General features: G+C 46.5%; 1 protein-coding gene across 1 annotated transcript in view; it reads left to right on the plus strand.

The window, feature by feature from the left end:
- LOC139383444 (neuronal PAS domain-containing protein 3-like) overlaps positions 1 to 13,785 on the plus strand; it is a 394,236-nt gene that overhangs the window by 358,136 nt on the left and 22,315 nt on the right. Inside the window, exon 8 of the mRNA XM_071127992.1 lies at positions 10,769 to 10,887. Coding sequence (XP_070984093.1) covers positions 10,769 to 10,887 — 119 coding nt within the window. The remainder of the gene's footprint in view (positions 1 to 10,768; positions 10,888 to 13,785) is intronic.

Below are 13,785 nucleotides of genomic sequence, written 5' to 3' on the forward strand. Positions count from 1 at the left end.
AGGCCAGTATATAAAGGATATATTTACGAGTATACCCTGAATTTATTCTCATGTTTTGTCATGCTGTTGGTGTCACATTGGCACTACAGAGAGGAGGGTTTGGAGAATGTTTTAGGGAAAACCGGTGGAAGTTTAGTTTTCAAACAGGCCACTACATTAAAGGATTTTTCCTTGTTCCTGATTTAGTCATGTTGTGTTACTTCAGTGTATAGTATTCAGGGTATATCATATAGAAATCACTCTGGTACAAAAGTATTGTTCTGGTACAAAGTTATTGTTTTGTATGCTCTCCTATTTCTAGATAAAAAATAATGTTGTGTTTTCAACCAAGGTATATGACCACACAATTTAACTATATTAGAGGTGGTCCATATTGAGATTTTTTTTAAATCATAAATTAACTTAGTCTATTGGTTTAGAATAAAAATATTTGAACATATTTGCTTCTATTTATCTTAATTTATCTTTACAGATGTATTGTGAAATCAGCAAAGTGGCCTGCCACACACAATGATGGAGAGAGAAATTGATTTTCATGGAAACGCAGATAATATATTATTGTAATATTGTATTAGAAGCTAAGAGGTGCCAATTGAAATGTCTCAGGGGGGTCCTGTAGGGAGAGCACAGCTCTACAACATGTATGATACATATATATATATATTTTTTACATTATTACATTGTTTCTCATTTAGCAGATGCTCTTATCCAGAGCCACTTACAGTAATGAGTGCATTCTATACTTTTCTTTTCTTCATACATGGTACATTCCACTATCTGTCTCTGTAGCATTAAATTATGATGAATGGCATCTATTGGCCACCCTTTAAAGGGATAGTGCAAGATTTTGGCAAGTAAGCCCATGCTAGCTGTAGCTGTAAACCTCTAGTCATTGCATTAACATTAGTTAGAAGTGGTTTGTGAGACTACCTACAACTTCCTTCAAACTGCACACACAGTATCCATGAGTTCATCTGACTCACACTATTCTTTTAAGCATGATTTTGACCATGATACAACAACAAAACATTCAATTCTCCACTGTCACCCTCCCCCCAATTATTAGTTGATATCTTGTTGAATTTGCCATACAGGAACATTTAGAAATGATTACATTATTATTTATTTATTATTTATTTTATTTTCACTCTGCCTGAAATTATGTATGTTTTTAAGTCATTTATAGTATCTCCTGGGAGTATAGGCTACAGAGAGACTGGTGAGGGGAGAGAGGGGAGGGGAGACAGGCACACGTGACAGTGCCTGATGGCATTTCTCCAGTCACCCTGTAATGATTAAAGCTGCCAATTCAATACAAGTCCCTCTCTGTATGTTTCACATCCCACTCACACTTATATATACACACACACACACGCGCTCTCACAAACACACTCTCTCTCTCACACACACACACTATCTCTCCCACACAGACGGGCAAGCTGTATTGAAAAATCACCCTCTACCTCTCAATATGGAGACAGCCAGCAGTGCCTTCCAATTAGTACAGGGCCTGGTGCATTATCTGTCATTACTAATGTACAGAGACGCACTCATTCATCAGAGCAGGGCCAGACAAGGACCTCCCAGTGTCTGGAGATGGAGAACAGAACCGCTGAGCCATGGGTCATACACTTTATCTTGATTTATCTGTACGTTAAACGCTTGACTTTTTGAATTGGTACTAATATTTATATAAATGTATTAGGAATATTAGCGGGCGGAGTAGGGGAGCCTCACTTAGGCCTATAAGTCATATAAGCATGTAGCTTGTAGCAGTGTCTTGCTTTGTAGGAGCTTCCTCCTTTGAGTTGTCCCTGGTGTGTAGAAATGGTATGGTGATGGTGACGGGGGTTGTCAGGGGGAGGAGTGGGGCGATGGGGGGCTAAATTATGATGGTCAACACTCATCATCATAGCACAGAAAGTAATACTTTTAAAATCTCATCACTTACACACAGAGATGGCTCATTAATCGAGCCCGGAGACCCCTGCCAAACCATAAATAATACTCACAAATGTTTATTAATTTTCCTTTTAAATAATTATTCTAAAAGGTGTCATTTTTCTATGAGATCCAGGGCTAGTTTCACATTTCACTACAAAGTACCCTGGCACTTGATGTTTGGTTTGACTGGTACTCTACATTTAAATGAGGTTGGCTACATTCACTTCCTCTCACGCTGTAGGCCTTTCCCTCTTTGTACTATCAACATAAACATGCATAGATTGCAATACTGTGGGCGTCCTAACCACACTGTTAGGTGGTAATCGCTCTATATTTTTTACATGTTAACACGGTGTTCCATGTATTATAACCCTATAACAGATACATGCTGTATATTAATATTCTCCTATGTGGTGTCAAAACCATTCATTGGTCTCTGTGTCCCAAATGGCACCCTATCCCCTATAAAGAACACAGAGTATCCATGATAATTCTCCCACTCTGCACTCTAATACCCAGAGTAATGCTCCAACAGAGCTCATATTAGTATTAGTTTGATGAAGAAAGTATTGCAATGGCGTCCGACGTGTCTGACTCGTAAATTGCCCAGTCTGTAATTCACATTCACATCATAACTGCTAACTAACAGAAGCCCACTAGTGGTGAAACACACCACCATCCCCCAACCCCTCACAAATTAACCTGATTGGCTGCTTTAGTTAGACGTCAGTAGGGTGAAAATAGATTCCTGTGCTTTTAAGGCCAGGCGGTTGGTTGGCTCGTGCCTTCCCTTATGAAAATGCTCAGTTCTCAGAGGGTCTGATCTTGTGTTTTAGTAAAATAGAACTATACAGCTGACTGGCAGCTCTGATCTATAGCATTTAAGTGTAAGTTTTGATCTCTCTGCCTTTGATTAAAACTAATGAGCTCATTTAATTCAAAATGGGAATCTGTGATAAGAGAAATAAGGTTGATGTGATTGGATTAGAGAGGCAAATTAAACTCTTAGAGCTGCTACTGCTTCTGCTGCTTATGCAGTGTATTAAAACGCTGTTGGTGTATTCTGCTGTGTTAGATGATGAGAAAAATGTCATAGTAATTCATATTTAATCAGAAGAAATTAAATGACTAAATATAACACGGCTCTGGCTTCTCCCCAGTGATAAAGGACTGGTTATATTTTAAATGACATTTAATTCCTCAGTAAAGAAGAGAATAAAAGATAATGTCAGCAGCCGCCACCACCACGCCCTCCCACCAGCCTCCTCGCTGTCACCCTACCCTCCTCCCTCATACTGATCATGTTGTTTCCAGTTCTAGAAAGCCTTACTGCAGCCTTGTTGTCAGCGATTGGGTGCAGAGATGTAGCGGAGTCAGGCGCAGGACACAGGTTTGAGCAACACCACTGAGTTTACTCACAAAAATTCAAGCAATATTCCAAACAGGAAAATGCATACAAACTAACACCTACAACAACCACTAAGACACCAACAATCACGGACAGAACAGAAATGTATGCCAGAGGGTTAAATAAGGAAGATGATATGGGAATTGAAACCAGGTGTGTGTAATACAGACAAAACAAAACGAAAATAAAACATGGATCGGTGGTGACTAGAGAGCCGGTGACATCGACCGCCGAACACCACCCGAACAAGGAGAGGGGCCGACATCGGCGGAAGTCGTGACAGTACGCCCCCTTTGACGCGCGGCTCTAGCAGCGCGCCCACACCGGCCTCGGGGACGGCCCGGAGGACGGGACGCAGGGCGATCCGGGTGGAGACGGTGGAACTCCTGTAACAATGAAGGCTCTAGGATGTCCTCCAGCGGTACCCAGCATCTCTCCTCCGGACCTTACCCCTCCCACTCCACGAGGTACTGAAGGCCCCTCGCCCGACGCCTTGAGTCCATGATGGCTTGCACAGTATACGCCGGGACCCCCTTGATGTCCAGAGGGGGCGGAGGAACCTCCCGCACCTCAGACTCCTGGAGTGGACCAGCCACCATCGGCCTGAGGAGAGACACGTGGAACGAGGGGTTAATACGATAATCAGGGGGGAGTTGTAACCTACAGTGGGGCAAAAAAGTATTTAGTCAGCCACCAATTGTGCAAGTTCTCCCACTTAAAAAGATGAGAGAGGCCTGTAATTTTCATCATAGGTACACTTCAACTATGACAGACAAAAATAGAAAAAAAATCCAGAAAATCACATTGTAGGATTTTTTATGAATTTATTTGCAAATTATGGTGGAAACTAAGTAGCAGGAGCCTCGATCTGGCTCTGATGCCATGGTTCCAGGACCGGCTGATAACCCAGCACACACTGAAACTGTGATAGGTTGCTAAAGGAGTGGTGGAGGGAGTTTTGGGCCATCTTCGCCCAGGGGATGTAAACCACCCACTCCCCCGGCCGGTCCTGGCAATAGGACCGCAGAAACCTACCCACATCCTGGTTGACTGTTTCCACTTGCCCGTTACTCTTGGGGTGGAAACCTGAGGTAAGGCTGACCGAGACCCCCAGGCTCTAGACGTGAATTGAGGACCCCGATCAGAAACTATATCCTCAGGCACCCCGTAGTGCCGGAATACGTGGGTTAACATGGCCTCCGCAGTTTGTAGAGCCGTAGGGAAACCGAGCAAAGGAAGGAGGCGGCAGGACTTAGGAAACCGATCCACAACGACCAGGATCGTGGTGTTACCCCGTGACGGGGGAGGATCCGTCACGAAATCCACCGATAGGTGTGACCACGGTTGTTGTGGAACGGGAAGGGGTTGTAATTTCCCTCTGGGCAGATGTCTAGGTGCCTTGCACTGTGCGCATACCGAACAGGAGGAAACATAAACCCTCACATCCTTAGCTAAAGTGGGCCACCAGTACTTCCCAGCAAGGCAGCGCACCATCCGACCGATGCCAGGATGACCAGAGGAGGGTGACGTGTGAGCCCAACAGATCAAATGATCGTGGACATCAAACGGAACGTACAGACGCCCAGCTGGGCACTCAGGGGGAGTGGGCTCTGTACGTGACGCCCGCTCGATGTCCGCGTCCACCGGTGCCACCAGGAGAGAGGCTGGATTTATGGGAGTGGGATCCGTGGACCGCTCCTCTGTTTCATAAAGCCGGGACAGTGCGTCTGCCTTAACGTTCTGGGAACCTGGTCTGTAAGAGAGGGTGAAAACAAAGCGGGTGAAAAACATGGCCCACCTTGCCTGGCGAGGGTTCATTCTCCTCGCTGCCCGGATGTACTCCAGATTGCGGTGGTCAGTCCAAATGAGGAAAGGGTGTTTAGCCCCCTCAAGCCAATGCCTCCACTCCTTCAGAGCCTTGACAACAGCCAACAGCTCCCGGTCCCCCACATCGTAGTTTCGCTCCGCCGGGCTGAGCTTCTTCGAAAATAAAGTACAGGGGCGGAGCTTCGGTGGCGTACTCGAGCGCTGAGACAGCACAGCTCCTATCCCAGCCTCGGACGCGTCCACCTCTACTATGAACGCTAAGGAGGGATCTGTTTACCTCGGCTCCAGTACGGGAGCCGAGGTAAACAGAGCCTTCAGGTGACCAAAAGCCCTGTCCGCCCCAGCTGACCACTGCAGTCTCACCGGTCCCCCCTTCAGCAAGGAGGTAATGGGAGCCGCTATCTGACCAAAACCCTGGATAAACCTCCGGTAGTAGTTGGCAAACCCTAAGAACCGCTGCACCTCCTTTACTGTGGTTGGAGTCGGCCAATTACGGACGGCTGAAATGCGGTCACTCTCCATCTCCACCCCTGACGTGGAAAAGCGGTACCCTGGGAAGGAGACGGACTGTTGGAAGGACAGGCATTTCTCAGCCTTGATGTGTAAGTCATGTTCCAACAGTCGACCAAGCACCCTGCGCACAAGGGACACATGCAGTGGAGTATATTAGAATGTCATCTATATACACCACTACACCCTGTCCGTGCAAGTCCCTGAAAATCTCATCCACAAAGGATTGGAAGACTGATGGAGTATTCATTAACCCATATGTCATGACGAGGTACTCATAGTGCCCAGAAGTGGTTCTAAATGCCGTCTTCATTTATCGCACAATGCCCGTGTCGATGGGGTGGTAATTGAGTCGCCTTCTTTTTACAGAAGGCGAGTGCCAAATCGGCATATTCATGGGGGATGTGCATGGTGGAAACCTGGTTTGGACTTTCCACCATATTGGCACCTAAGGAAACACCTACACACCTCCCTGAACACTGACAGGACCATCCCTTGAGAGCCCTCTGTTGCCGCAAAATAATAGGATCATGAGAGGCCAACCAGGGAAGGCCCAACACAACAGGAAATGCATGGGAGTCGATCAGGAAGAGACTAATTATCTCCTCATGACCCCCTGCGTTCTCATAGCAATGGGAGCTGTGACCTCCCTAATTAGCCCCGACCGCAAAGGACGACTATCTAAGGCATGTACGGGAAGGGAACATCAACAGGAACAATAGGGATCCCTAATCTATGTGCTAAGGAACGGTCAATAAAGTTCCCAGCTGCGCCTGAATCTACTGGCGCCTTATGCTGGGAATGTGGGGAGAACTCAGGAAATTCTATAGGTAACCACATGTGTGCAACAGGGGGCTCTGGGTGAGTTGTGTGCCTACTCACCTGGGATGACTCACCAGTGCTCCGCCTGCTACCTCGACTTCCTGGAGAACCACCCCAGCACCGACCAGCAGTGTGCCCTCTGCGGCCACAGCTGGTGCAGGGAATGGTCCCCCCTCCGGCCCCCCTCATAGCAGCCCCTCCCATCTCCATCGGTGTTGGAGCCAAGGTGCTGGGAAATGGAACAGACGGACCCCGATCCGGACGTCCGCGGGAGGCCAACAGGTTATCCAGCCGGATAGACAAGTCCACCAGCTGGTCCAGGTTGAGAGTGGTGTCCCTGCAGGCTAGCTCCCTACGAACGTCCTCTCGTAAACTACACCTGTAGTGGTCGATCAGGGCCCGCTCATTCCATCCCACACCAGCTGCCAGAGTTCTGAAGTCCAGTGCGAACTCTTGAGCGCTCCTCATCCCCTGTCTCAGATGGAACATTCGCTCTCCCGCCGCTCTCCCTTCAGGTGGGAGAAGTCCTCGTAGTCATCCAGAGTCGGGCCTTCCCTTCCCCAGATGGTGTTGGCCCACTCCAGGGCTTTTCCAGTCAGGCAGGAGATGAGGGCGCTCACTCTATCGCGTCCCGAAGGGGCCGGCTAAACAGCTGCCAGGTAGAGCTCCAGCTGGAGTAGGAACCCCTGGCACCCGGCAGCTGTTCCGTCATACGCTCCCGGGAGCGAGAGCCGAATCCCACTGGGTCCTGACGACGGAGGGGTGGACATTGGTGTAGGTTGAGGTGTGGGCGGAGGTGATGATGTTGTATTTACAGGAAAGCCTCCTCTCTCCCATCTGTCCATTGTTTGCATCACGCGATCCATGGCTGTCCCTAGACTTTGTAACATGTTCGCATGCTGCTAGACGCACTCCTCTACTGGGAGAGAAGGGCTGGCTGCACCTGCTGACTCCACCTGCTGACTCCATTTGAACAGGTCCGTGATTCTGTCAGCGATTGGGTGCAGAGATGTAGCGGAGTCAGGCGCAGGACACAGGTTTGAGCAACACAACTGAGTTTACTCACAAAAATTCAAGCAAAATTCCAAATAGGAAAATGCATACAAACTAACACCTACAACAACCACTAAGACACCAACAATCATGGACAGAACAGAAATGTATGCCAGAGGGTTAAATAAGGAACATGATATGGGAATTGAAACCAGGTGTGTGTAATACAGACAAAACAAAACAAAAATGAAACATGGATCGGTGGTGACTAGAAAGCCGGTGACGTCGACCGCCGAACACCACCCGAACAAGGAGAGGGGCCGACTTCGGTGGAAGTCATGACACTTGTTATAAGGAGAGTAGCAGAAAAATGGATTTTCCAGGTGTGCTGTTTTAGTAATCCCATTTCAATGTGATCTCCTAGCCTGGTCCATGGCTGAGATGCCTGTGAGCTTGGCGTTGTCATATCACTGTCTGTCTGTCTGTCTGTGTCTGTCTGTCTGTGTCTGTCTCTGTCTGTCTATATCTAATGTCCTATATCTAATGTCCTGTCTAACCCAGGGGACAGAGAGAGTCTGGGAGACACACACACACACACACACACACACACACACACACACACACACACACACACACACACACACACACACACACACACACATACACTTTAAATACTAAAATGTACAAAAATAGGATCCAAACATTTCAAAGGTCCCTGTATGCGTAGCACTCAAGGGTACAGAAAGCACCTCTTCTCCAAACTACTAGGTTGCCCACAACAGCTGAAACAGCCGTACCTAGCCAATTGCTTTGCCCTCGTTTTTGTCAGGCCCCACAATCTGGATGCGGGCCTGTGAACGTGGCCGAGACGGCCTCCACCCGAGGCTGTCCCAGCGCCACCAGGGGCTGGTACTGAAGCAGATTCTCAGCAAACGCCTGCTCCATGTAGCCGTCCAATGAGCAGCCCACTTCCAAAATGAGCACCTCTCCCCTGGCCTCCCCCCACAACAACATCTGGTGTATTTGGCACACAGGAAAACACATCATCATCAACATCAAACCAGCTTCCTACTACACAACAATGTTTATACATGTGTGCTGTTGGTGAGACTACTTGTCGAAGCTCACTGGCGATCAGGTCAAAAAGGCGGTCATGTCTAGCAATGTACAAATCATTGTATGCAATTCACAACATGGGCAATGGACTTGTTGGTAGAAATTGCAGCATCACCTTAACAGTTAAGGTGAGAATGTCCTCACCAACAGCAGCATTCTGGTGCATGGAATGGGAGACAGAGTAGTGAGTTTCCCTCTGCAGCCTCAGGCCAGTCCAGTGTTGCAGTAGCTGCATCCATCTGATACCAAGGAGTGTTGTCCTGGATGTAGGATGAGATGTTCCATCATGGGTGACAGAAGCCTCCACAACAACACCGTGATCTGCCACAACTGTATTAGTTTCCATATCAGTCCGTGTCCACCTGAGCTCCACTCCAGTCCAGTTGCACAGGTTGTTGATGTCCAGACAGTTCCCCCCCCCCTTTTTACTCCCCAATTTTGTGGTATCCAACTGTTGTTAGTAATTACTATCTTGTCTCATCGCTACAACTCCCGTATGGGCTCGGGAGAGACGAAGGTCGAAAGCCATGCGTCCTCCAAAACACAACCCAACCAAGCCGCACTGCTTCTTAACACAGCACGCATCCAACCCGGAAGCCAGCTGCACCAATGTGTCGGAGGAAACACCGTGCACCTGGCTGCCTTGGTTAGCGCGCACTGTGCCCGGCCCGCCACAGGAGTCTGGTGTGAGTCTGGTGTGAGTCTGGTGTGCGATAAGACAAGGATATCCCTACCGGCCAAGCCCTCCCTAACCCGGACGGCGCTAGGCCAATTGTGCGTCGCCCCACGGACCTCCCGGTCACGGCCGGCTGCGACAGAGCCTGGGCACTAACCCAGGGTTTCTGGTGGCACAGCTAGCGCTGCGATGCAGTGCCGTAGACCACTGCGCCACCCGGGAGGCCATGTCCGGACAGTTTGACCAGACTTCAAAACCCGCAGCACGAGTGTTCAATTTTCCATTGGCCTTCCTCCTGAAGCCCAGGAAGTTGTCCTCAGTGTCCCTGGCCAGTGTAACCTTCCACCTTCGTAGGTCCAGAAGGAGGGAGGCTCTGGCTAACTCCTTAACTGTCACATCGTCACTGTGAATCAGTCTTGTAGCAGTGTAAAGCCACTCAATATTGGGGACACCTAAACCCCCTTCTCTTTGGCTCAGGAAGACACGTGTGGTGTGTGTGTTTAAGCAGAGACACTTTGTCACCACCTGAACAGCTTTGTTATTCACTCTCCTTAGATCCTTCTGTGGGATATGCACATTTGCAAGCAGATGTTGAATCTTTGCTAGGGCCACCCCTCTCACAGCTTCTAGCTTCATGACCACAGGCAAAGGGGAAATGTCAATCATAACACACACATCACACACACAGCCAGGGAGACCAGCATGTCTACATCTACAGTATATTATCTCCTCTGATGGATTTGAATATTTTGAATATGCATTTGATTATTAAGCCTTGATCAGGAGCAGTGACAAATGGACCGTTTCACCTTTACCTAATAGGTACCCTTGTTGTGTTCTGTTAAAGAGACTGACTGACTTCATTAGTTATGGGGTTTTAATGTGATGATCTATGTTTTGTTGAACTTTGTTGAAGCAAGGATGAATATCTTTGTTTACAATTAGATTAACTCTACATACAGTATAAAATAAAATACACTTGAGTTAACTCTAATAGGTATTCCATTACATGAAATTGCAATATTGTACTTGGAAAATGAATACTACACTACAATGAAGTGAAACGTGCGGTTGACTTTTAAACTGCCGCTGAACTTCCAATAAAATGTTTTCACCGATTATGGTGTTAGACCTAACAGAGGTTGTACGCTATTACAGAACATACTGTAATTAAAACATGGTTTACTGCTAATGTGTTGTTTTTATTTAGGCGTGCTTTTTCCATTACGGTTACCTGGGAGATGATAGAAACTCAATGGAAAGTTATTACAGCTAGCCTGTCTTACCAGCTGGGGTTTTTAATATCACCCCACCTCTCTTGGGCTTTACTACAAAACACACATATTTATTGGCCAAGTAATGTTAAGTAATTGTGAGTGTGTGTGTGTGTGTGTGTGTGTGTGTGTGTGTGTGTGTGTGTGTGTGTGCGTGCGTGCGTGCGTGCGTGCGTGCGTGCGTGTTTGCCTCCACAGTCGAGTCGACCAGCCCCACCCTGCTTCCCCCAGACAACATTCTAGAACGCTCCTTCTTCGTCCGTATGAAGTCCACACTGACCAAGAGAGGTGTCCACATCAAGTCTTCAGGCTATAAGGTAAGACCCAGAGGCACGGTAGCCACAGAGATCCTAGAATTCACAACCCCACAGCCTTATGTTGTTATATACAGTGCCTTGCGAAAGTATTCAGCCCCCTTGAACTTTGCGACCTTTTGCCACATTTCAGGCTTCAAACATAAAGATATAAAACTGTATTTTTTTGTGAATAATCAACAACAAGTGGGACACAATCATGAAGTGGAACGACATTTATTGGATATTTCAAACTTTTTTAACAAATCAAAAACTGAAAAATTGGGCGTGCAAAATTATTCAGCCCCTTTACTTTCAGTGCAGCAAACTCTCTCCAGAAGTTCAGTGAGGATCTCTGAATGATCCAATGTTGACCTAAATGACTAATGATGATAAATACAATCCACCTGTGTGTAATCAAGTCTCCGTATAAATGCACCTGCACTATGATAGTCTCAGAGGTCCGTTAAAAGCGCAGAGAGCATCATGAAGAACAAGGAACACAACAGGCAGGTCCGAGATACTGTTGTGAAGAAGTTTAAAGCCGGATTTGGATACAACAATATTTCCCAAGCTTTAAACATCCCAAGGAGCACTGTGCAAGCGATAATATTGAAATGGAAGGAGTATCAGACCACTGCAAATCTACCAAGACCTGGCCGTCCCTCTAAACTTTCAGCTCATACAAGGAGAAGACTGATCAGAGATGCAGCCAAGAGGCCCATGATCACTCTGGATGAACTGCAGAGATCTACAGCTGAGGTGGGAGACTCTGTCCATAGGACAACAATCAGTCGTATATTGCACAAATCTGGCCTTTATGGAAGAGTGGCAAGAAGAAAGCCATTTCTTAAAGATATCCATAAAAAGTGTTGTTTAAAGTTTGCCACAAGCCACCTGGGAGACACACCAAACATGTGGAAGAAGGTGCTCTGGTCAGATGAAACCAAAATTTAACTTTTTGGCAACAATGCAAAACGTTATGTTTGGCGTAAAAGCAACACAGCTGAACACACCATCCCCACTGTCAAACATGGTGGTGGCAGCATCATGGTTTGGGCCTGCTTTTCTTCAGCAGGGACAGGGAAGATGGTTAAAATTGATGGGAAGATGGATGGAGCCAAATACAGGACCATTCTGGAAGAAAACCTGATGGAGTCTGCAAAAGACCTGAGACTGGGACGGAGATTTGTCTTCCAACAAGACAATGATCCAAAACATAAAGCAAAATCTACAATGGAATGGTTCAAAAATAAACATATCCAGGTGTTAGAATGGCCAAGTCAAAGTCCAGACCTGAATCCAATCGAGAATCTGTGGAAAGAACTGAAAACTGCTGTTCACAAATGCTCTCCATCCAACCTCACTGAGCTCGAGCTGTTTTGCAAGGAGGAATGGGAAAAAATGTCAGTCTCTCGATGTGCAAAATAGAGACATACCCCAAGCGACTTACAGCTGTAATCGCAGCAAAAGGTGGCGCTACAAAGTATTAACTTAAAGGGGGCTGAATAATTTTGCACGCCCAATTTTTCAGTTTTTGATTTGTTAAAAAAGTTTGAAATATCCAATAAATGTCGTTCCACTTCATGATTGTGTCCCACTTGTTGTTGATTATTCACAAAAAATACAGTTTTATATCTTTATGTTTGAAGCCTGAAATGTGGCAAAAGGTTGCAAAGTTCAAGGGGGCCGAATACTTTCGCAAGGCACTGTATGTAGTTCTACGGCCCTGTAGTAAGAGCAGGGTTATAGACTCTCATAAGGAACTAGTCTGGAATCCTAACTGAATATGGCTCTGTTTTACTATTGTTTTAGAGTGATATTCAGTTTGCATTCCAGGCTTTTTCTAGTATGTAAATATTGTTTTGTATTTCAGTTTGAGTTGTGAAAAAGAGAGAATCGCCATAACTACCATGACTATCATATTCAGCATGAGATAAAAATGTTAGCTGTCGGTGTTAACATACTGTATGTATAGAAAAAGAGTCACACAGGCTCAATATTAAGTTGATACGATGTATGGCTTGTGGGGGCTTTGGGACAGAGAGATGTGATTAAGGCTGATTCTTTGAGCAGTGAGGACACACAGGGACGAGCCCAGCCTCATCTTGATGCCCCTCTCTCTCTCCAAGCATCTCCATATCATCTCTGTCTCTCTGTCAGTGTCTCCGGCCTCATTCTGGCTTCGTCACACCCTAATGCACTTTGTGTTCTCAAGGGTGGATCCAACAGCAGTGGTGTGGGTTTGGATATATCTCTTCAATATCTTTATTATATTGTGTTTCATTGGTCTTGGACTGTGAGGGAAAAAAACATTTTAATATTTATTTATTATAAGAAATGGAAGGTAATGGCTGCCTATGGTTTGAACTAAGGCTGTGTCTGAAAGAGAGACAGAGAGAGAGAGAGAGAGAGAGAGAGAGAGAGAGAGAGAGAGAGAGAGAGAGAGAGAGAGAGAGAGAGAGAGAGAGAGAGAGAGAGAGAGAGAGAGAGAGAGAGAGAGAGAGAGAGAGAGAGAGAGAGAAAGAAAGAAAGAAAGAGTTTCAGTCCAAAAGCAGTAATAGAGAATCTTAATCACAAAATAGCAAGGGTGGAGGTGAGGACAAATGTTTTGAAGGTCCTCATTATGGCTAGAGATAAATGTTGTTTGGCATGTCGGTGATCTGCTCCTCCACCCGGGACCGCGAGGCACGGTGGCGTTGGCGGCACGTATCATGGCTGCTTATATCCCCACTCCACTCTGGAGGTCAAATCAAAGCTCCAGCATTAAACCCATATTTTTTTAACACATCTCAGCCCCCCCCATCTCATTTAATGCACTCATGTAAAGGTCCTCCTTTATTATTGGTGCTGTATCACATTTCAAAAGCACTCCAGAGAATCCCCAGGAACAGATGAATCTTATTTCTTATGTATACCTCT

The sequence above is a fragment of the Oncorhynchus clarkii genome, chromosome 25 (assembly GCF_045791955.1).
Source record: "Oncorhynchus clarkii lewisi isolate Uvic-CL-2024 chromosome 25, UVic_Ocla_1.0, whole genome shotgun sequence".
Taxonomy (NCBI): domain Eukaryota; kingdom Metazoa; phylum Chordata; class Actinopteri; order Salmoniformes; family Salmonidae; genus Oncorhynchus; species Oncorhynchus clarkii.